The sequence below is a fragment of the Halichoerus grypus genome, chromosome 5, assembly GCF_964656455.1.
Source record: "Halichoerus grypus chromosome 5, mHalGry1.hap1.1, whole genome shotgun sequence".
NCBI lineage: Eukaryota > Metazoa > Chordata > Mammalia > Carnivora > Phocidae > Halichoerus > Halichoerus grypus.
In genome coordinates, this window is record NC_135716.1 from 63,319,334 (window position 1) to 63,344,525 (window position 25,192).

At 40.0% G+C, this 25,192-nt stretch overlaps 1 protein-coding gene across 2 annotated transcripts in view; it reads left to right on the forward strand.

Moving 5' to 3' along the window:
* Positions 1-1,220: 1,220 nt before the first annotated feature.
* The window catches only part of CPA6 (carboxypeptidase A6), a 339,336-nt gene continuing 315,364 nt past the window's right edge, over positions 1,221-25,192 (forward strand). For both annotated transcript variants that reach the window (XM_078072317.1, XM_078072318.1), the window contains exon 1: positions 1,221-1,612. In XM_078072317.1, coding sequence (XP_077928443.1) covers positions 1,497-1,612 — 116 coding nt within the window. In that variant the 5' untranslated portion in view covers positions 1,221-1,496. The remainder of the gene's footprint in view (positions 1,613-25,192) is intronic.

A 25,192-nucleotide genomic window follows, 5' to 3' on the forward strand; every position in this document is an offset into this window, starting at 1 on the left:
AACATGGGGAAAGATATGGTACTTTCTCTTCTAACCAGTGTTCTGGGGCCATAATATTGGAGGATACAGAATCCTTGGCTATGACTCTTCAGGAAATTTGAAAAGTGAGTGTATAGAGAGATGTTGGCTCCCACTCTCTCCCAGATTAGGACCAGGCCTTGGCATGGTGTGAAATAGTAGTCACCCTAGATAATGCCATTCTTATTTACTAGAGCAAAGTATACCCCCCCAACACACACACACCAGATGGGTTTTCTGGTATATCTGGATAGGAGCGAGTGGATGAAAAAAACGCCTTCTTCATCACCAACATGGAAAAAATGAGGAGATGGTTTGCTCCAAGGTTTTTTATTCCCCTCTAGTTTTGAGAGGAGAAAAAGCAGGCCTCATTCTAAAGTAAAGCCTTGCCTCTCAAAGTGTGACTGAAGCACCAGCAGCAGGAGCATCACCTGGAAGCTCGCTAGAAATGCAGAATCTCGGACCCCAGCCCCAAACGCCTGCATGAGAAGGGGCAGCTTAACAAGATCCACAGGTGATTTGATTTCTACGCATCTTAAAATTTGAGAAGCCCAGCTCTAGACCAGCATGGTGGCTGAACATTGGAATCACCTGAGGAGCCTTTTAAAGCACCGATTCCACCCCCCAGGAATTCTGATTTAAATGGTCTGGCTTCCTAAATGATTCCAAATGTGAGTGAAGGTTGTAAAGCACATGGAAGCCTCCTGTTCCCTATAAGAACCTCTGAAATGGCAGTGGGTCTGGGTGTTGCTGACATGGAATGGATACGGAGAGCTCCCAGAAGCCGGGCGAATTGGCTGCCCCTTCTTCGTATAGGTAGGGAGCTGGGACCAAGCCTGGCTATTCAGATTCAGGGGCCCGACCCTATCCTTGCACATATATTCATTAAGGCTATTCACCATGCATTTCAGTATGTGGAATCCATGTAGAAATTCGTTATGGTAGCTCAGAGCCTTAAGCCTGGAATGTTCTACGTATGCCTACGCTAATTAGCTCATCGTCAAGCAAATCATTTGCGTTTAGGATCGGGCCCTGCGCTGTAGAAGGTAATAAAAGGAGAAAAGTTGTCCAAGAAAGTTAGGGGCCTAAAGTCGTAAAGCAAGACCCAAACAAACAAAAAAAACAGAAAGAAGTTACCCAAAGGAAGCAGCACCCAGTGAACCCCAGCCATGAGTCAGCACAGGGGAAGCCCAGCCCCTTCTAGGGGAGCCTGATTAAGGATCAGGCTCAGCTGCCGTGCCGGGCTGTGTGTGTTGCTGCTTCTTGTCCCAAGTCTTAATAGCAACTTCCCTTCTTGGGCTGCTTACACTTTTTTTTTCCCCCGTGGCTGGAAAGAAGTGTCACATTTTACTCGCTCCCAAGCCTTTGCCCCCACCCCCTCCCAGAGAACGCTTGCGCATGTGGAGGGGGCACTGTGAGCCACCTCCAGCCTCGGGGGACTGCTGTAAGGGACTTTGAGCTCCTCTCACTGTAACACTATGAAGTTCCTCGGGAAGCCCAGGACTCGGACAGCTGCTTTTCTGCCTCTTTGCCTGCTTTTTTTGAAGATTCTGCAACCAGGGCACAGCCACCTTTATAGCAACCGCTACGCTGGGTGAGTAGGGCGACTTTCGGTCCCTGCGTGGCTTTTAGTGGGATGAGGGGGCTAGTTGGCTCCTGAGCATGCCTCGCTTTTTTTTTTCTCTCATCTGTGGTTTCTGTGTGAATCTGTACACTTTCCTGTCACCTAAAGTAAAACGTGTGTGCAGTTCCCAGCTCTTGGGCTGAGCTCACGGAGAGAATGTGGTGGTCACAAGTCTAGCTTTCCCCACTTTCTGTAGTGTGCCAGCCTCCACTGGGGACCAGTGTTGAATGGGATTCTGTCTTTGGAGGAGCCATGGCCAGTATTTACAATATTTGCCTTGGTAGAGGTCAGTGGAGGAAGGATGCTATTGTACCATGTGAATTATGACCCGAACACTAGAGCTTCTCCTTCAGAATTGTACACAGAAGTGGTTGATTCACCAGTGATTAAGAACAGAGTGTACTCTGTGCGTGCGTGTGCCTACGTAGTAGTTATTAGGAAGATTGTCAAATCTGAGCAATGCAAATGAGCCAATTCCAAATAAGCAGAATAAAAGCAGCCAACAGTAAAATTATGGGTATTTTTCTGAAGGGAAGAATATAGAAGGGAAAGACAGCTAGCTCCCCGTCGCCCTGTGTTAGGATAGGTTAAGATACTTCGTGTTTGCCTTTCATAAGGAGGCACAGGACTGTGTCTGAAGCAGTGTACGACTATGCACTTCTTATCCCAAAGGCTTGCTGTGGACTCTACAACGTGTGCTTTGCTCAGATTTGCAGGGGCCGTTCTTTGAATCTGGGAATTATGGCCTTACTGCATTTTAAAGCAGAAAGAACCTTAAATAGCTCATCTAATTCAATTGCTTTTTACAGAGCAGGAAAACCAGGGTCTTAAATCTTTATCTTTCCATAACTACCAGTTGAGGAAGACTTTCACCTAGATGTGGGTTATGACCGGGTAGTGTCCAGTGTGTTAAGGCAAAGTTGTTCTTACTAGGAATAGTGTAAAGAAAATAGTGTAAAGAAGAACTTAGAAGTATGACCCTGGAAAAAGAAATGTATCCCTTTATCTCCCAAAGAATCTAGGCCCTGCCTTCACTGTTTCTACTGAATACGGTGCTTGCAGAGGAAATTAAAAAAACAAAAACAAACCCTGTCCTCAGTTCTAAGGGCTACAGGATGGGGGTAGAGGCATTGGTTCAGATAAGGGCTATAGATGGTAATACAATCCCAATTTTTCCACCCTGGTGTTCCTAGGAGAAAGAGAAAGGAGTGAACATCTGAAGGGCTGCTTTTCAGTCTCCTAAACACACACGGTCCAGGCTTCACATCCTGTCATTCGTTATTGCCTCTAGAGATCTAGGCAAGGGAGCCATGTTTCATGACTGGTGTAGGCCCCACTGTGGAGTTTATGGACTCTCCTGGCTGATGTCAGGCCATGTGATAATCCTAGATCACAGGTTGACACACCCATGTGACCTAGGACTGCACTCCTCCACTCAGCTGTGGCCATGTCCTTAATTATTTCAGTGTGTAGTGCTCGATGATGACCAAGTTAGCAGACCTGCTTCAGCTGAGCAGGTGCATGCACTTTCCTAAGCACCACGTAGAGGAAATGCAGCCAATGGCAGTGACTTTTTCTTCTAGAATTTGCTGCAACTGGAACTTTTCTGGAGGAAGCTGCACTACTTTTTCTGTTCTGCAATGAAAGCATTAATTGGATGTTTTCCCTTTGGCTGCTACATAATAAGTTAGTCCCAAATGTATAAATTACCAGATGTCTGAAAGTTGGAGAAAAAAGTGAAACATTTGAGAAACTGAAGATAGCCTTACCTGTCCGTCACTGTAAAAGCCTAAAGCTTCTTAAAAACCGGAAGTGTCTGAGCACACTCCCACCAGAAACACTCCCACCAAAAATGGGGGTTTTTAACTTCGTTTTACTAGATAGGCCATTTTCTCATCACCAAAGACAGAAATGCTGCTTAGGTTTGGGATTACTTAGCTTGCTTCACCCAGGAACTACTTTCTGGAAGTCTAGCTCTTCAGCTAATAAGAACCTGATGGCATGACGTGGTGGCATAGTTACTTAGTGTGATCTTTGTTGCCTATGGTTAAAATTCTACCACCTCACTTTTTCTCCTTTAAGTAATAAGTTTAGGTTTTGTTAATTATGGAGCAGCCCCATTTCTTGCATTTTGGTAAAAACAATTTTGTAGGTCTTGGTTGAGTCTAAGGGATTCTCATTTGTAGGACTTTGCACGTGAGTAAAAAAAAAAAATAGAACACTCTGGGCAGGTCAGCATTCTTCCTGAGAGCAGTTAATGAGCTCAGTCCTCTTCCTACATAAACAAGCAACACTTGTATCCTGCCGATTGTATAATAGATGCTTAGTAAAGGGCAAACTTAAGCATCTTGGGGAAAAAAATCAGACAAGGAAAATCTGACAAGAGTAATACCTTTTTGGATAGCTATATTAAATGACCTTTACAAGAAAAATTTAAAAATACACAAAGGAATGAAGCATAGAAAAACTTCCAGTATTGATACTGTCAGGGTTTCAGGGATTACAAATGCAAGTCAAACACTTCTGTGATCGACAAAGTTCAGTGAGTCTCCTACACAAGCAAATAGCACAGTTCTTCTCTTTCTGTGAATTCCTGGAAACAGACTTAGTTGTTTTACTGTGGTATATTGGAGGCAAAAACCTAAGGATCTTCTGCATCATATGAAATTTGAATTTTTTTGTATGTGTGATAAATGATCTAAGACCATGAAGCCATAAATTCTGGAAATGCTGACAAATCAAAGTGGGTATGATTTTTTTTTTTTCTTTGAGATAGTTCTCCGTACCTCCTTCATGCCAGTCAATGAGCATAATGTTTAAAAGTCTGGAAGTTCAACTGCCTGGGTTTCAATTTCTGCTTTGCCACAGTTAGTAGCTGTGTTACCTGGGGCAGGCTCCTTAACCTCTCTGACCCTCCATTTCCTTATCTGGGATAATGGAGATAATAATAGAGCCTTTCAAGTTTTGTGTGAATTAAATGCAGTAGCAGGTTATTGTATGGTTCTTGGCACTTAGTAAGTACTCAACAGGTGGTAAGATAGCTAATACTTCCCAATACTTAAAGTAATGTTTTTTAGAAATGTTTATATTAACATGATGCAGTTTTGGGTATCCGCATTTTACAGATAAGCTAAATGAAGTACGACTGGGTAACTCAAGTTCAGAGCTAACTAACCCAAGGTCATTGTAAGGGCACAGTTGGGATTCTAACCCAGCTCTGCTTGACTGGACAAAGTACTTCACATTCTGTCACTGGTTTAGATACAGAAGATAACTGCTCTTAAGGAAAACTGAAGGTTTAATCTTGTTTGGGGAACTGATAGTTTCAGGATAATAAATAAGTGGATTATGTAGATAAAGTTGGAAGTCTAATTGTGGTTCCCTTTTCTAGGTGATGAGTCACTGATGGTAAGTCCTCATTTGAAAAGCAGGCAGACAACATAAGGGATAGAAAGTGGAAGATGGGGAATTTACATTGCCACAAAAAACAAAGCACAGAAAGTGGCCATGGGTATGTGCCTTCATTCAACAAGTGATGTTACTCTGTGCCAAGAACATTGACCAACAGAGTCTACCCCTCTGATAGCTTGGTTTAGTAAATAGCACCACACATAACATTAGCAGACAATGTATAAATGTTGGATGGTATGAACAGACTATGGGGATTGATAAGTGCGCTCTGAACCAAGAAGGGAGGAGTAGAAATCTATTCCAGGCCTCGCCTATTCTGGTCACCCAGCCCTGCTCTAGCTCAGCTGGGGAGGAGAGCAAACATACGTCCTGCCACCAGGGTTGCTTGTTGGACTTGAGCCCACTGGTATTGGATCTGCCTGCTGAGACCTTGTACACATCGTCCTCACTCAGCCCTGCACGTGTTGAAGACTCCTTTCCTGTCTGTGTGGTTATTTCCCCTTCAGGGGAGCAACTCCAAGGACTTTGCCTTTGTCCCATGACCATAGGTACATATGTGCAGGGCAGTTATAGCCCACTAGCCAGCTGGTGCATGCTGATGAGTCAGTGTCCGTGCTGTACCCACACCCCATCCCCAACCCTGTTGCCCCCAACAGCCCCCTCCGTCACCACCTTGGTTCACTAGTCCTCCATGGAAAAAGGATATGGAGATCCAGGAATTACACTTGAAGGAAATAAGGTTTGTTTTTTAAGAAGGCGGTTTGGTCCTTCAAATCCTATGAGCAAGGAGACTCCAAATCAGAATGTGACCTATTGAAAAGTAGAGGACTATGAGAAATACAGTGACTCAGAACAGCTTGAACCTCAGGGACATCATATTTGTTTTCCATCTTACCTCTCTGGCTCTTCCTCTGTCTCTCAACAGCAGCTTTTTATCTTCATGCTCCAATGGTGGCTTCCTTTTAATGTCTTTAACTTTTAGAAACCCGGAGCTAGAGACAAGAGCTCGAGGTGGTCATGTGAATCTGAGTTATCTTCTATGGTGGTAGTTAAAACTCCTTTTAGGTAGGATGGCCAGAAATCCCTATTTGCCCAAGACCGACCCTGTTTGCACCTGCTGTTCTGGCCTAGTAATTGGCAATATCCCATTTCAGTCTGAGCAGAGTCCTGATTTAGAAGGTAAATCATGGATTCAGCCTTCTTATTCACTGTGTTTGCTTCTTTAATAAGCTTTGTTTCAAGTTTTCAGCTACCCTCTTATTCATTTCCAGAGTGCAAATTCAGTTCCTTACTGAATTCCTATAGAAAGTATCCTACTTGTCCTCTCCTCTCCCTTGCAATAGCCACCAGTCCTATTCAGGATTTCCTTATCTTAGCCCAAATTAAGGTAGCTTTATCCTAACTGATCTACCTTTCTCTAGTGCATTCTTATTCTGATGATCTTACTAAAATAAGACTTTGTGTGTGTTACTCCCTTGCTCAAAGACCTACTTTGGCTCCCTATTGCTAACTACATCAAATCCAGAATCCTTCGCCTGGCTTTCAAGGCCTCTATAATCAGACTGTCTGGTTTTCCTGTCTCTATTTCACTCTTCCTCAGCCTTGAGACTCCTCTGTAGTCCAGAGAACTAGAGCTTCAGCATTGTTCCATCTTTAACAAAAGCAGGCAGGCCCCATTCATCATAAGGCCTAAAGCAAGAATGCACCATCTCAGATCATGAATGATAGATTGGAATGTGTGAGCTATAGATTTGGGGCATTAGGGAATTATGAAAGATGTACAGTAGGCTCTAAGGTTGGTTTTTGAACCTATTCTTCACAAGTCAGTGTGTGGTTTATAGAATAGTTCTTCAGTGTTCTCTGGAAGTTCCTTTGAGGTCTTGGCCCTTATTAATGGGAGAATAACTTGTTTTCCTTATGCACTAGCTCAAAGTGCAACTCCTAAGTGCTGATTATCAGCTGTTTATTCCAAAAGCTTTGTTCCCTGCAGTCTGTTCTGTGTGTTGAGGCCTCCTGCTTTGCTTGGTAAAAGCATGCAATGCTGTAGGTCTCTATTCCACTGACCTGACCTCCCAGGCAGGCAGTACTCCATGGGGAACAGCATTCCCTCTGCCACTGAGCTAGTAGAAAGAGGAGTGTTTTATATGCTTCTGGGCCACTTCTTCTTGGAGCCCAATCTGATAATGGAGCCTTTATTTTATGGCACCGGGATACATTCTGGCTAACACCGTTAAACATAATCACTTCCACTCCCTGAATATCAGTGAAGGATGTTACTGTTCCATAACTTTATATTGTGAGAGCTACAAAAGCATAAGTTTTTCTGTGTAAATGGAACTGCTGATCAGAAAATGAAGTCATCTTGTGAACTGTTCTAGTCTTCACTATGATTGCTCAGTAGATAACTGGTTTATAGGATTAGAATTTGCTTTGTCAAACAAATACCTTCCCAATCTGCCTCTGGGCATTAGCTTCTTTATGATAAAGTGGAATGTAAAATATGAAGCTTTCAGGTAGCTTGTTCTGGGTAGTATAGTAAATTTCATAAATTATTAAAGGTTCAAGCAAACTCCATTAGTGGCTTTAACAAAATTACCATCTTCCCAGTACACTTTGAAAATAATAAAATATTAGTATCTATGTTACTAAGGATACTGTTGGGCTGTGGGTTTGTTGTTGTTGCTGCTGTTGTTGTTGTTTCCCATAACAACCCCAAATCTCAATGGTTTGAACAAGAAATTTCTCATGTAGAAATACAAGCAGGTATAGTTGGTAGTGCCAGAGAACTGGGCTCTGTTCTGTCTCTCTGCCATACTCAACGCTCAACTCCCAAATGTGGTTCAGTGAGTCTTCTAGCTCTTGTGGTCTACCCAGCAGGACGGTGGAAAGGGATGGTCACTCTCCTTTAAGAGAACAGTCCTTTACCTTCACTCCCTACTGGCCAGAGTTGGTTAGATGGACTTAGCTGCATGGGAGGCTATGAAATAATGGCTGGAGATGGTGGGTATGGCTGGGGAGGAACATACTAGGAAATAACTAGCAGCTTCTCTCAGTGGTCACTCTGATATTTAATGATTACTGATCCATTTCCCCTTCTACTTCATTCTCCTATAGAAGCAATCCATCCAAATGGGCTTTTAGAATTGTGTACTTCACACAGGTTCAAAATTGTGTACTTCACACAAATTCAAAATGTAAATGGTATCTAAGTCATAGCATCAGGAAAGAAAGACCACAAAATTAGAGCTCAGTCCCTTTATCTAATACACAAGGAAACAGAACCCCAAAAAGGTAAGATTTGCAGAGCTGATGGAGTAGGACTAAAACCCAGGTCAGCTGAGTTTGAAGCATTCCTTATGGTTAACAACACTGTTTGGTGAATCCAGAAATCTTACTCTTTCCTATTCCCTAGGGTTATTGGGGATGAAGTAAAATGACTTGGCAAGGCTGAGAAGTGTTTAATGAGGGAGGATTTCATTTCATTTCTATAAATATTTGTAACATATCTGGCCCTCTGCTAGTCTGGGACTACAGATAAAAGAGCAGTCCATGTGCATAGTGTAATGAGTAACTCAGGTAAGTAAACAATTCCCACTCTGGGATCACTGTGCCCACAGACAAAACTCTTGGTGCTGAGCAAGTGCAGGAGAGCATCACTTAATCTAGACTTTTGAAAGGTGAAAAAAGGTGGCTTGGTTGTGAGAAGAGTCTTTAAAAGACAGGAATCTGAGTGAATTATTAAATATGCAAGGTATTTTACATTTTTCTTTTGAATGTTTGGGACTCCAAGGACATGGCCCTCACCTCAGGCATAAAGAACAGCTAGAAATTAGGTGAAGGCTTTCCAGACACAGGGAATATATTGCCTGTGCAAAGAACTACAGGTGAGAACTTGGTCAAATCTAGAAAATCAGAGCAATTAAGTATGACCAAAAATAAAGGACATTTCTTTTGGTAGGAGAGGTGAGGTAAGCCTTCAAGGTCATGAACTACTTTATGTCCCATAACCTGGAGTTCTGGTTTCTCCCAAGGGTGAATGGTGCTAATCAAGAATTTTACAAAGAAAATCTAGATGACTTTCTTCCCCCCCCCCCCCACCCACACTGCCCCAAAGAAAGTTCCCTCTCCCATCATTGAGAAGGGAAGATAGAAGGCTAATAATTGGGGGCAAAAGACTGGGATATTATAGCGATCATGGTAATACAGGGTAGAGCCTGGCTTCTGGCAGTAACAATCAAAGGGAAAGGAGGGAAGCAATTAAAGAAATACTCAATAGGTAGAATTTTCACAATTGGGTAACCGAAGAGGAGATGAAAGAGGAAATAGTGTAAAATGATTCTTAGGATTAATAGGACTGAGCTCTTTGCAGAGAGGGTAAGTACTACTTCAGCTCTTTATAGTTTGATGGGTCTATAAAGTACCCAACTGGGTAGATGGCTCTGAAGCTCAAAAGATATCTAGACTGTGGAATAGATGCCAGTAATTGATGTATAGTTTCTTAAAACCATAGAGTGTAGGATGGAGCATCTAGGAAGCACTCATTACATTAAGAATAAAGAGCCAAAACCAAGATAGAACAATGGGGGGAGGGGGGAGCCAGAGGAACTAGTAGAACGTCCTAGAAAGAAACCCAGGAGAATAAGATCCAAGAAAGGTGAGGCAAGTCACATTAAATATAGCAAAGTGCTATCCATTGCCTTGGCCATTCAAGACCTCAATCATATTCTTGTCAGAGGTGCTTTTGGTGGAATGGTGAGCGAAATCCAGAGCACAGTAGGTTGAACAAATGGGATGTGAGGACATCAGTGGTAAGTGTAGACCATAACTTCAAGAAGCTTATCCATGAAGTGGGAGTAGAGAATTGATAAATAGTTGAAAGGGTTTTGTTCTTGCTTTTACTACTTAAGATAGGGGAGTATGGCCATGTTTTATGCCGGGGGTAAGAATAAGAGTAAGAATAAGATAAGAAATGGAGTTAAGTGTCTGAAGAGACAGGAAGCTAGCTGGCCTCTTAAAAAAAAAAAAAAACCATGTCCTGGTCCTATGAAGACATAGTAGATAGAGGACCTGATAAAAGATGATTTTTCAGTTTTGTTTTCTTTATTAAACTTAAATTTTAGATTTACTGGACAGAGGATTCCCACACACCCTTCACCCGGCTTCCTCTAACGTTAACATCTTACAAAATAGTTTGTAAATTGGAATATAATATAGGTGTTAAGTAAATTATTATGTCTAATATTAGTTGGAAAGGATCTCATGTAGATAACCTGTTACAAAATTGATTACTTTTCATCTTCCTGGGAAATTAAAAGGTCTGTTAAAATGTCTTTGTGTTAGCCAAATGAATGGGCCTCCCTTTTCCCTCCTCCTGTCAGTTCAGGACTGGAGGTATACCATCCGCTCTTCCATCTTTCCAGTCCTTCAATCTTCCTTCATCCTACCACACTTACCAAGTACCAGCAGTACCAATGATGCCTTACCATCAATCCTATATTCCAAGCAGGGTTAGGAATCTCCAAAGTAGAGAGCAGCAGAGTCTCTGCCTCTTGAGGGCTTAGATTTTTTAATTTTTTAAATTCAATTTAGTTAATATGCTATATTAGTTTCAGGGGTAGAATTCTAGTGATTCGTCAACTGCTTTTAACACCCAGTGCTCGTTATATCGAGTGCCTTCCTTAATACCCATCACCCAGTTATCCTTTTCCCCCACCCACCTCCACTCCAGCAAACTTGAGGGCTTAGATCTTAATCCATGATCTAAACTGGGGCAGGGGAGGTGGGGGGAGAATGAAAATGCAACTATATTAGGTCAACAACCTTCTTCCTACTCTTTCTCGACCTTTAACACACACATTGTGTATTTTTATAGCATTTCAGTGTTAGATTGCCAATTGCTAAATGATAAAACTATGGTATCACACATTTTATCAGCAGATGAGCTAATTTTTGCACTTAAAGAATCTGTGACCACTGGTACATGTGACCTCATTTGCCATATTTTCACATCCCCCATCTTTTAGATTTTCCTCTTAACTGGACTAACTCATGAATCTTCTAAATGTCTAAGCTCCTATTTGTGACTTTTGTGAATATAATGAAGACACAAGGTTTGTAGTAAGATAGGCTATAATAGGACCCCAACCATATCAGTCATGTTTCCATGGAAGGTATGTCATGTGTGTTTGGTGTGATAGCAATATATTTGGCATCAAAATTGCTAAACATATGGAAGGTTAGAGGCATTTGGGACAACCTTGTGTAGCAGGATGTTTGGAGTAAGACACTTGCTGCTGAAAACAGTATTCTATGCCCTTGACTTATAGGGCAGAAAAGGAGGACACAGGAAGAACTGGACTCCCCCATAGGAGTTTTCAGGCCTCTGTGTGGCAGTAAAAGGGAATGAGTATAAGTGACAAGTAGAAAATCCTCTTAATATAATATCAGATATAAAAGCTACTTCTGCATTTCAGAGAGAAGTATAGCCTGACTGGTTTCCTCTGCCCTAAATGATGGGGTTTATTCCCTTAGAACCTAGTTGGCCTTCACAGCAGCTGTTCCGAAACTCTGCAGTTACTTAAAACTCCTACTCTACCTCAACCTCCCTTCCTCCTACCCCTGACCCCAAACCTTTTATTAATAAACGCAAAGATGTGTATCTTTGAGTTGGAGACGATGTGGTGTATGGCCTGGGTTATCTTGGCTTCCATCCTCTCTGACTGAAACTATACAAGTCCGTAGCTCACCTCTCTTCTTTCCAAGACAATATCTCCTTTATTCAGTCAACACTATTTTTCCCCCGAAGTATAGTTGATGGTTACATTAATTTCAGACATACAACATAGCGATTTGACAAGTTTATATCTTATGCTATGTTCACCATAAGGGTAGCTAACATCTGTCACCCTACAGTGCTATTATAATATCGTTGACTATTACCCTATGCTGTTCCTGTCATCCCTGTGGCTTATTCATTCCATAACAGGAAGCCTGTATCTCCCACTCCCTTTCACTCATTATGCCCATTCCCCTACCCCTCTCTGCTCTGGCAACCATCCATGTGTTGTCTGTATTTGAGTCTGTTTCTGTTTGTTGGTTTTGTTTTTTAGGTTCCACATATAAGTGAAATGATATAATCTTTCTCTTATTTCACTTAGCATAATAACCTTTAGGTCTATCCAGGTTGTTGTAAATGGCAGGATCTCCTCCCTTTTTTACAACTGAGTAATATTCGTGTGTGTGTGTGTGTGTGTACACGTATGTGCGTACCACATCTTCATCTATTGGTAGACACTTGGATTGTTTCCATATCTTACCTATTGTAAATAATGCTGTAATAACATAGGGGTGCATATATCTTTTCAAATTATTGTGTTCATTTTCTATGAGTAGATCTCTAGTAGAATTACTGGATCTTATGGTATTTCTATTAACTTTTTGAGAAACCTCAATAGTGGCTGCACCAATCTACATTCCCACCAACAGTGCATGAAGGTTCCCTTTTCTTCACATTCTCACCAACACTTGTTTTATCTTCTTGATTTTAGACAATTTGACAGGTGTGAGGTGATCTCTCATTGTGGTCTTGATTTGCATTTCCCTGATTAGTGATGTTGAGCATCTTTTTATGTGTCTGCTGGCCACTTGTATGTCATCTTTGGAAAATGTATATTTAGGTTCTCTGCCTATTTTTAATCAGATTATTGGGTGTTTTTTGTTTGTTATTTGGTAAGTTGTATTCTTAGTGGGTTTCTATCTAAAATACGTAATCAGAATTATCCTGTGCAAGTTTCTTCTCCCATTCAGTAGGTTGCTTTTTCATTTTGTTTCCTTTGCTGTGCTAAGCTCTTTATTTTGGTATAGTACTAATAGTTTATTTTTGCTTTTGTTTCCCTTGCCTTAGGAGACCTATCTAGAAAATATTGCCAAGGCTAATATCAAGGAAATTACTGCCTATATTTTCTCCTAGGATTTTTATGGTTTCAGGTCTCACATTTAGGTCTAGAATCCGTTTTTAAAGTTCATTTTTGTGTATAAGACAGTGGTCCACTTTGTTCTGTTACATGTAGATGACCAGTTTTCCCAGTACCGTTTGAAGACACGGTCTTTTTCCCATTGCATATTCTTTCCTCCTTTGTCATAGACTAATTGACTATATAAGTGTGGGTTTATTTCTATGTTCTCTATTTTGTTCCTTTGATCTTGTGTCTGTTTTTGTGCCAGTACCATACTGTTTCAATGACCATAGTTCTGTGCCATACCTTGAAGACTGAGATTGTGGTATCTCCAGTTTTGTTCAAGATTTCATTGGCTATTTGGGGTCTTTTGTGGTTCTACAAACTTTAGTATTCTAGTTCTGTGAAAAATGTTGTTGGTATGTTAACAGGGATTGCATTGAATCTGTAAATGGCTTTGGGTAGTATGGACACTTTAATAATTTTCCGGTTCATGAGCATGGAATATCTTTCCATTTGTTCTTGTGGTCTTTAGTTTCTTCAGTGTCTTATAGTTTTCAGAGTACAGGTCTTTTACCTCGATTAAACTTATTCTTAGGTATTTTATTCTTTTGTGCAAGTCAACATTATTTGAGTGCCTCCCATGTGCCCAATACAGTTTTAAAGCCTAGAAACACAGAAATTTAGAGTGCTAGGAATTATAGCACTGCTTTAGGCACTAGTGAATAAAACTGTCCCTCATGGGATTTACATTTTAATGGGATGACAAAAAAAAAAAAAAACCCATAGTGTTAAGATATGATAAGGATTATGAAGATACAGCATAGACAGGGAATAGAGTGTCAGGAAAAAAGATGAGAAGAATAAATTGAGACCAGGAGCCATGTGAATATTTGAGGGTAGAAATTTCCAGGCAGAAGAAAAGCAAGTTGGATGGGAGCTTGTTGGCCATATCTCTGGACAGGGGTTCTCAGACCAGCAGCATCAGCATCACCTGGGAACTTTTTAGAAATGCAGATTCTCAGGCTACACACACTCCTCCCCCAACCCCTTCCCCACAAGGAACTCCAGGGGCGAACCTAGCAATATAGGCTTTAACAAGCCTTCCAGATAATGTAAGCTTAAAGTTTGAGAAGCCCTGTGGAGCACAAGCACCAAGTTGACATGGCTGGAGCTGAGCCCTCAGAGGGGAGTAGTTACTCCTTTTTCTTTTTTTTTTTTTCCTGTCCCTGCCCTGCAAATAACCCTCAATTTCCTTTTTATTTACATTGCAAAACCTCCCCAAAATGCCCTCCTCTCTTCCTCTGTGCCTTTGTCTCCGTGGTATACATTTCTGGGGGAATCCCTCTCTGGAGCCTGCCTGCCTTTCATGAGCCAGTTCAAACATTACTCCTCAGGCAGGAGTTCCTGGATTCCACTGAAAGTGATTGCTCCCCACTGCATGATCCCACAGTACTCTACCTGTCCTTTATTACAATCACCACAGACTGCTGGATAGTAATAGATTTTGTGGATGTCCTATCTTTACTTTTCAAGGAAGAAAGTTGTTTTACAAGCAAGTTGAGAGTAAGGTGCTAGATCTTATTCCTTTTTGTATTCTCCCAGTCCCCAAATAGTATTTGGCATATTTGGTAAAAGTTTAGATGGATGAGGAGGGAAGGATGGGGAAAGATAGGCAAGGGAGGAAACTAATAAATTAGGAATCAAACTGCTGACATTTGCAGGCAGTTTTGCCAGACTAGGTTTCGTAAAGATGAAGATGGTAGTGAGAAAAGAAGCCATTTGCCCCTCAGGGCTGCAGGGGGTATGTGGGGATCTCGAAAGCTGCCACCTGTATGTACCTATGTGCGATATATCCCACCCTCGTGTCATTTTCTCCCTGCTCAGTACATTTCAGGTATCACTCAAATGATTACTCAATTTTGGTCTCAGATATTTTACTTATCAGGCTCCTAAAATTGCTTTGAACAGTATTGTTTCAGGGAAGAGATCTGAGGCCAAGCTGCTGTTTCCTGCATAGTTGGCAGAATGGGCACCAGCTGGTCAACATGTTAGCCATTACCTTTTTACCAAATTTAGAGAAGTGACCCTTGCCTCTTTGTCATTGTTTTATCCTCTAGGAAAAACCTATGAATTCACCTGAAATTACAGAGGACTCCTACCTCATCAGTCATGTTGAGTTTAATGTCTTCTATAGTCCTTGAGTAGTTTTTATGAACCAAAGGCCTTCTGATATATCTGAATTTTATTGTCCATGTTTTCCCTTTTTAGCTCATCTTTTTCTAACTCCTTAGATGTCTTGATGCAATAAGAATATGTTTGCAATTCCTATACTCAGTTACCCCATTCAGATCCCCATATAAATTCCAGGTACCACAGAAACCAAATGACCCTGGAGAATACAGGCAGGCTTCCTTTGAAATAAGCTAACAATAAAAATTTCTACAGATAGAATTGATCAGATAGAGCACTGTGCAGTTCAAAGTGTCCTCCGACTTACAGCATTTCTTTTTCCTTCTAAAATTTAAATTCAGTTAGCCATCATATAGTACATCAATAGTTTCAGATGTGGTGTTCAGTAATTCGTCAGTTGCCTATAACACCCAGTGCTCATCACATCACTTACAGCATTTCTTGAGTGGAGCTCAGCATGCTTCCCATGGTAGTAGTCAAGTTTTAGTAAAACCCATAAATATCCAAATGGAAATTGAGAAATCAACTGGTCCCTGTGAGAAAGGCTTAAAGTCGTAGAAAGATTTGAGTTAAGGAGTCTTGGAAGGAGGGGGAGCAGAGGATCAACTGAGAAATAGCAAAAGGAAGGTCCCAAGGTTAGAGACCTACTTTCAAGTCATGAAAATAATAGTTTCTCAAGAAAACCGGACATGCCAAACAAATGACTTGACACCATCTTGACCTTTTTTTTTTTTTTTTTTTTGTGAGGAAGCATCTATTTTGTCCTTTAATGAAACATAACATTTAACTGCAGGATGAATACCTCACCATGGGCCCAGCAACTGGTAGGTTAGTTCTTTCTAGAAGAGGAAACCCCATAAGAAAAAAGTTAAATGGTTTCACTTTTTTGTGGAACATAAGGAATAGCGTGGAGGACATTAGGAGAAGGAAGGGGAAAATGAAGGGGGGAGGGAGAGACGAACCATGAGAGACTATGGACTCCGAGAAACAAACTGAGGGTTTTAGAGGGGAGGGGCGTAGCAGGTGGGCTAGCCCGGTGATGGGTATTAAAGAGGGCACGTACTGCATGGAGCACTGGGTGTTATACGAAAACAATGAATCGTGGATCACCACATCAAAAACTAATGATGTATGGTGACTAACATAACATAATAAAATAAAATTTTAAAAAATGGTAAAGTGGAATTATTACCAATTCAACCAACTCCCCCCAAGTTAAGTATTTCTAAACCAACCACTGTAAAGGGGCAAAATCTATATAGCAGTCTCATTTCTAGAACAGCAAGATCACAGATACCTGAAAGAAGGACTTGAGAATGGAAAATACTTAACAGAGGTTTTTATATTTACACGTACCACTCGTTTATAGGTTATTCACAGCTTCTGGTAAACGCATTGCATCTTTAAGTATTACCCCTAAGATTGTTCTATTCATTCATAGTACAATGGAAGCCAGTTCTTCATTTTACCCAACCTAAAACTGTTAACTTCAAAAAAGAGAAATGGCCAAAGTGGGGCCCATGAAAATAGTACACCCTCAATGGTAAGACCTGTAAACTCTCATTATCTGCTATGACCTTTAAGGATAACATAGTCCTTAGTTTTCTTAGTTCAAGCGGCAACTCATAGCTCCTAAGCTTTTTGGAGCACCTTATATTCTTAACCAGTTGGTTTTAATCAGGTTCTGAGAAGCCTTGTGAGGATGCCCATTTAATATGTTCACTAAGGCTTATAATTTTTGCCACTAATAGCAAATAATTTTCTTCCTCCGTGTTTATTTTCCAGAACATCACTTAACTTCTTCCAGAGCTCTCAGAATGCTCTTCTGTAGCATTTATCACTTTGCAATGTAATTGTCTAATTGTGTTTTCTTCCTGACTAACCTATATATTCACTGGGGACAAAGAACCTCTTCTACTACTTCCTCAAGTCCAATCTCTACCCAAACTGCTGATACCTGTTATCATTATCCTTCCACCCACGGAAGTTGAGCCACACTAAGTTGCCAATATTAAGTGTTTTATCTAAAATAACAGCAGTTTCATACGCTTCAACCTAATAAAAGCTTTAACTGAAAAATGGCTTTTTTTTTTTTTTCATGCTGTGGAAATACCAGCAGTTTACATGCAGATTTTTTTCCATTGAAGTACCAAGGATCTATCAAGTTTACAGTGTATTTGCCAGAGCTTCTCAAACTTTAATGTGCAAATGAATCACCAGGGAATCTTGTTAACATGCAGATTCAGCTTCAGGAGGGTTGGGGTAGGGACCTGAGATTCTGCATTTCTAACAAGCTCCCAGGTGGGGCTGATGCTATGGTTCATGGGCCACCCTTGGAATAGCAAGTTTTTGGACTGCAGGATGAGGAGTCAAGATGTAAATTCTAGATCTGCTACTAGCTATTTGACTTTGTCACTTAATCTTTCTAGGCCATACTTTCTGAGGTGTCCAGGGGTTCAGTTAGGTGGCCTATTACTTCCAAGTCTAATGTTGATGACAGGCTAGGGTCATGTTTACCTAAGTGGGTACAAAGGTTAGGAGCACCAGCTCAATCCTCAGATTGCTTGGGTTAGCATCCCAGCTTTTTCATTTACCCTGTGACCTTAGAGAGTTACTTAATCTCTCTGTGCTTCAGTTTTTCCCCCTGTAAAATTGAACGAATACTAAATTCATGTATGTAAAGTGCTTAGGACAGACCCGAACACACATAAACTCAAACATAAGCTATTTTCAACACTACTCTTCTCTGCAGTTTCATCTCTAAGAAACTTTCCTAAGGGAATTATCTGAAATGTGGGCAAAGACTGAGAGTAAATGGAAAGATGTTTGTCACCAATTTTATCAAAATCTGGAAAGCTACATCTATGTTCAACAATACAAGAAGGGTTACTTATATATTATGGAATCTGTGCCCATTATAAATGCCTAATACATTAGTGCTCAAGATACAACATGAAATGTTAAGAAAACAGGATACAGAACTGTATTAACAGCTTAAGTTTTTGATTTCTTACAAATGATATGGTTAACTATCTGGTGAGGGGAAATGCTCTAAAATATTAAGTGATTATTATGACCAAGAGACAGTGTTAGAGGTGATGGTTTTCTTCCTACATTATTTACTAGTTCTACGTGAAGTATGAACAACTTTTATATTCAGAGAAAAAAATTTTAACATGTGTAAACCCCACCCTACCCCCCCCCAAAAAAGGTCAACACTATAGCAAGGATTTCAGCTTCTGTTATGCCAAAACTGTTCCAGAAGCATTGCAAATAAGAATCAGAAGTCAGTAAATTTAATAATATAGCACTCAATGCCAAACTAATGACTGAAAAGAAAAATATGCTCATTTTTCAGTTCTGAGCAAAAATGAGATTGCTGGGTATTCTAACGAAGCATTAAATGGCCAAAGCACCTGCCTTGCTGAGTGTCACATAGATACCAGGGAAACTAGAAAACACAGGAGCAGGGTTTAAGACTTTGCAGGTTGGAATAATACTAGGCACAACCAGCATCATGCTGTTGTGTTGTTTAAGTAGATTTTCAAATAGAAATTCTGTGGTTTCCATACCACACTATGATTAAATTCGTATTTCGATTTTCTTTCAAAAGTTAATACAATGAGTCAGAAAATGCATTTGAAATGACTAGAGGGAGAATCCATTATGCTTTTAGATCTGTTCCCCTATTACATATATTTTTCCCAAACTGAGCTAGCCCATTATATCTAGAAGAAATTCAGGAAAAATATTTGCAAGCAGTTTCCTACACCATCAATTTCTTTTTAAAGCTGCCATAGTAGTGATAATCAGAACCTAGTTCAGGTTGAACATTAAGGTTTATTTCATCTTGTCTCTGTGGGGCATGGGTTGAGGGGAAAGTTTGTCTGCATAAATTTTCTGCTGCTACTCCACTGTCTGACAAAATCCCACATCCCTAATTTTTATTTGACTTTTCAGTACTTTGAACTTCTCACTTTTTGAGTAGACCCCACCTCTGATCTATGGATGCTTAATTATCTCCTCACCAGTAACTTCAGCCTGAAAACTAGAAGAAAAAGAACATCTGAATAAAAACTGCTTTTCAATCACCTGCAAATCATTTTCCTTTACCCATCTCTCATACATTCTAGAACATTGATTAAAGAGACTTCTGCCTTAAAACACAGGCTTTTGCTTAAAGAATACTGAAAAAGATCAGCTTTGCAGCTAACTTTGTGGCTGATTGTCCTATAACTCTGGGTAACTCTTTGTCACCCAGAAAAAAAAAAATGGTCTAACAGATCTCTAACATTTTCTTATCCTTTAATTTTTGTGTATGTTTTGTAATACAATGCATTGATATTAAATAGACGTGTAGATAACTTAAATGCAGGAGTCCACTTACTTGTGGGGGTATGTTCCAAGGCCCCCCCAGTGGAGGCCTGAAACTACAGACAGTGCTGAACCCTTTATATACATACATACCTATGATAAAGTTAAATTTATGTTAGGCACAGTAAGAGGTGAACAATAACAGCAATTATATATAGTACACTGTGACAAGTTAGGTGACGGTGGTCTTTCAAAATATGGTGTACTGTACTCACACTTCTTGTGATGTGAGATAAAATACCTTTGTGATAACTTGAAGTGGGGTCAATGACCTAGGCATTGTGAGGGCAGCATTAGAATATTACCTTTCTGATTTGTCAGGAGGATTATCTGCTTCTAGACCAGTTGACTGCAGGTGACTGAAACCATGGAGAAGGGTGGGGGGCTACTGTATGTAGAAACCAGGAGTGCTCACAATAGTCCATCACGGAGCTTTGAAAATGGAAGGTGGTGATCTCAAAGTTCCATTAAGTCAGCCAACAATGGCATATACTGAGACCTATATTCATTTATCAAATTCTCACTGAGAACCTATATGTCCCAAGTTCCGGATGTTAATAATATAAAGGGCTAGGAATAAGGGAGGCAAAGTCCCTATTCTTGTGAAGCCCATTCTAAGTCCCTTTAATAAGGGAAATAGACAATGTATAAGTGAACAAACAATAACAATTAGATTCTTACAGCAGGTGTGATATAAAATACTGTGACTTTCTTTTAATCAACGGATGTTTGTTGATTGTCTGCTATGCACCTAGCACTGTGCTAAGCATCCCACAAGAAATGTGGTCCTTGCTTTCATTGAGTTTACACTTAAGTGTCAACTCAATTAATTAGACATTAATTAGAACTGTGATAGTTATAAAGGAGAAGTAGCACAGAGTGCTACCTACTCAGGAAAAACTATTAAGGCAGAGAGGTCTTTTTGAGGATGTTATTCAAGGCAGGGCTTTGAATGGTGCTGATTTCCTGGAAGCAGCTATTATAGCAGATGGCAGCTGGTGAAAAACGTGTTGCCTCCAAGTAGGGGATAAGGAGCAAGGGGTATATGATGCTTCTGCTAAAATCACGGATTATTTTTAACTGCAGTTTTAAAGGAAAATCTAGCCCAATAGGTTCCTATTTATTAGCTTAGACTTTACAAAGTACTTGCTCATGAACTATCTCAGGTGCTCCTCATCTACACTGACATACAAGGAAATGCTTTAAATTCTGCTGTAAAATAAAGCAAGACAGGTGCCTTTCCTAAACTCAGTTTCTAAACTATAGAACTGGATGTGATTCTCCCATTGTAGGGTACACCTGAAATTGTGAATGGTGCTCAGTAGGGCTCTTTGCCTTGTACACAGAATTTTCTGAATATTAGCTGTTGGCTTTAAGAGGCAGTTGAGCTGCTGTGAGTTGTCTGCAGAGTTGCTAGGGGAGGCTGGAGGGAGCGGTCAAAAGGAAACTTAAGATGTGATTAGTAGGCATGTGAGGTTTACCAAAGGCAACACCCAGCCTGAGGAAATCAGACCCAAATGCCAAGAGACTCTATAGGCAGAGAACAGATGGGGATCAGGAGAACCTTGTAGAGGAGGAAATATACCTCCTATTCAATAATCTGATGTAAACATGTACTTTGTCTACATCTTAAACACAAGAATCTTCAGAGACAGTGGAAAAAATATCCCTGCTCTTTTTCTTTTGCCTATTTTGTATCCACTTTTGAGAGAACCATATGTCAGGAATGTTAATCCTTTGTATCATATATGACATACTTTAACAATCTATCATTTGTCTTTTGACTTTTTCTGTGAGGCAAAAGACAATATAAACAATTTTAATGGTTATAAATTCAACTTTACCTTAATTCTTCCTCCTTTGTTGCATTTTTAGATTTATCTTGTTTAAAATGTCAAGTAGGTCTTCCACTCAGTTATACAATGTTCCTTTTTTTTTTTCCTTCTGACTTTGCTGTCTTTGGACCTTTAATCTATATGGAATTTTCTTTGTACATGGTGTGAGGAAGAATAGAACTTTATTTTATCCTAGAGGGCCATTCACAGAAAAGGGTATACAAAGAGCCAACATACACAAAAAGGTATATTTCACTCAGAGAAATGCAAATTAAAGCAAGAAAATACCATTTTTCACATAGAAGATTGAACATTTTCAATTTTTTGGAGTTTCACTAATGTTGGTGAGGCTGGGAAGAAACCAACTCACAGTGCTGATGGAAATGTGAAATTGCTACTAACTCCTCAGAAAATAATCCAGCAGAATCTATTAAGAGTTCAGATCCTTGCACCTTTGCACAAATCAATCCTATCATAGAAATCATCTGTCCAAAAAATTAGCATGCATTACAATGTTTATTGCAGGGCTGATGTAGGGATTAAAAAACAAAGAACTGAAAGTCCATCTGTAAGTCCATTGAAAAAATCAAGATCTAAATCAAGATGGGTCTGTAGTATGGAATATTATGAAGCTATTACAAAGATTGAGTTATGGGCACATACTGACCTAGAGGAATGTGTGTGATAGGTTAAATGAAAATAGAAAGCTTTTGAGTAATATCCATGATTTTTTGTTTTTTAAAGCTAGCTTTTGCACTGTAGGGCTTTTTTTCTGGGATGTTAATTCTTCTTAGGAGGTAGGGAGTAGATGATGGCATTTTGGGAAGGTAGATTATCTTCTCCCTTTCCCATTAAAATGATAACAACATGGGAGATTTAATCTTATCACCTAATTATTTCATAGTAACTGGACTAGGAAAGAATAATTCTGGGTTCTGTTTTGACTTACATGCCATAGATATATTATTGGATTCTTAATTTCTTCTAACACCTGTTGAAGAAATAGGGAAATATCAAATGCTCCAAGGTCCTCCTAGGACAAGATAACGTTTTCCCTGCACTTCTTACATTTGCTATGGTTACATATCAAGATTTATAAGATCATAAATTAGTATGTCAGTTATGGCCCACTAGAAAAGGACCATCATATCTTCACTTGAGAACATTCAGTGCATTTACGCCCATACTTAGCATATGGAAAATGTACACTCAGCCTGGGTCACAGCCTACTTTTCTTCACAGAATCTCCCAGTCATAGAACAATAGCTCTAGAAGGAAATGAGCAGAACTTAAATGTGATTGCTCATCAGAATTACCTGCAGATCTAACAAAGGCAGATAGATATACCCTGTGCATACCCTCAAATGTACAGAATCAGAATACCCAGAGACTGAGCCCAGGAATCTTTTAAAAATGACAACCAAGGGATTCTGAGGCATCTCCTCTGTACACTAATGTCTGTGAACTACAGATGAAGTTTATCAAATAAGGTCAACCTGCCTGCCAACAGGCAGGGAAGACCGCAAACATTTGTAAAGTCCCTGCGTAGGAAATACCTCTTAGTGCTAAGCCCTCCTGCACAGCTAGCAAAATGTATGAAATTCAAACATGTTTGCAGAATTTCATTTTCACATACTAGGATCTTTGATAAGGAATTTTTGCTAAAGTAACATACTAGCCTTGTCATGAAGTGTTACCCTGAGCCTCTTTGATTTGCACCTGATTCTCTGTGTCCTGATAGACTGTGTCCTAATCTTTAGTCAAAATGCATATACTTTGTGCAACAACTCAGTCATCTGGATGATCCCTTTCTTTAAAACTTTGTTAAAGTAAAGCTAATGGTCAAATTGTAGTTATATATTCCCTCTTTGAGTAATGGGTGGGTGTACTTAAAATCAAAAGAAATCTAACACCAGACCTTCAATGTCTGAAATCCTTGAAGAGTATTATTACAAACAGAAAGACCAAGTGGAAAGGGAACCTTTTAGAAACACTGAAACAAAGCAAATGGCACGCATGGTATTTCTCTTTAGCCTCTAAGGCAGTAAAGTACCAGATGTCATACAACAAAGTCTGAGGGGATGGTGGAACCTAATGGGCGTAGCCAGAGTGCTCAGCTTTAAAAAGCTCTTGTGCTTATAAAAACAAGCAACTTGGCACCATTAACTCCATATGTTAGATTTAAGACTTTTTCCAGCCTGCATTTGATTTACTTAAACACTTGTAATGCTTACCTTTTGCATTAAAAGGGAGAATCTTAGTGAATAAGGGGTTTGTCCAGCCCCTAATGTGGGTCTTTCATATAGTAGGTTGCTTAGTAAATACTTGGTGACTGTATTAGCTGGTACCTTCTAATTGTGCAGATGGAAAAGGAACGGTCAACTGAAGTTGATCTCTCAAGTTGAATAAGCTACACAATATACACACTGACTTCATTATCTAGTGGAGATGGCAGGAAATGGTCAATATGATGAAAATCCAGAGCAGAACTGTTGAGTACAAAGTCCCTAATACAACCATCTTAAGATGAGCCATTGGTTAAATTCAAAGTACACAATGCATAGATATAATTGCAAAATTACCAGTGACCAGTCCTTCAAGTTCTCTTTCCTAGAAATCTATGGAATTATCCAAATGTGATGTTGCTCACACCTCTCTGACCACTTCTCCTTTGTCTTCACTGATGGATCCCTCCCTACCCCATTTGATGCTTACATTATCACTCAGAACGGTCTCTGCAAGCTCTGTATTCTGTCCCAAAGATGCTGATTGTTCTCAGGGCACTATCTATATTATCTGTGTTCTGATGAGTTTCAAGCCTTTATTTCCAGCTCTGGCTTCTTAGTCATGTTTCAGTCCCATATGTTCATGATGGCTGCTGGACATTTCTATGTGGATGCCAACTTCTTTGAAACTGTTTATCCTTTAACTTGACAAACACGGTTTCTTCTTATTCTCATTCAGATTGGAGAAATCCAACCACGCAAGGTCAAAACTTCTCATTTTTCTTTCTTCTCTACTATTGTCACTCACTGAATCTTAGCACTCCTTCCCCCCTGCTACAATCTCTTCCCTCTGCTTCATTTCTCTCATTCTGCATTCCTTATATCATGTTCATGTGGCCATAATAACCTAACTTCCAGTTCACCGCCTCCAATCTGTTCTATGCCTCAGTACCAAATTAATCTTCCTAAAGTGCCTTTCTGTCACATAGCTCTGCTGATCCAGAACACTTCAGTTAGGCCATGCCATCTCAAGAATGCTGTCCAAACTCATTTGTCTGACATCCAAAACCCTCTACAACTCTTTCCTTTTCCCCTCTATTCTGGTCAGAGGAGTCTGCTGTTTCACCAAACATGACCACAGCATGCTCATACTCCATCCACTCCATTTGTATTGCCCAGGATGCTGTCCTTCACTCTGTCCTCCCATCCGAAATGTCCCTACCCTTCAGCCTCTAGATTTAAGTTTTATCTCTAGCGTGACCAAACAAACCCACAGAGACCTCCTCTAATAGCCTTTTTTGTTAACTCTAGGCACCGTTAGTGTAGAGCCCATATCTTCAACTATTTCATATGCTTCTCCTAGTATTTCATAAATAGTAAATGCTCAAAAGATTTATTTTGATAAGATTTAGAAACTGGCCTATTGCCTTGTTTATGATTCTCAATCCAACTTGCCCAAAACAATAAAAGAAAAGAGTCAAAAGAAAATATTGGCAGCTAGGCTCAGTACCCCCCTCCTTCAAGGTTAACAAAGTTCTGTGAATTGAATTCAACCCT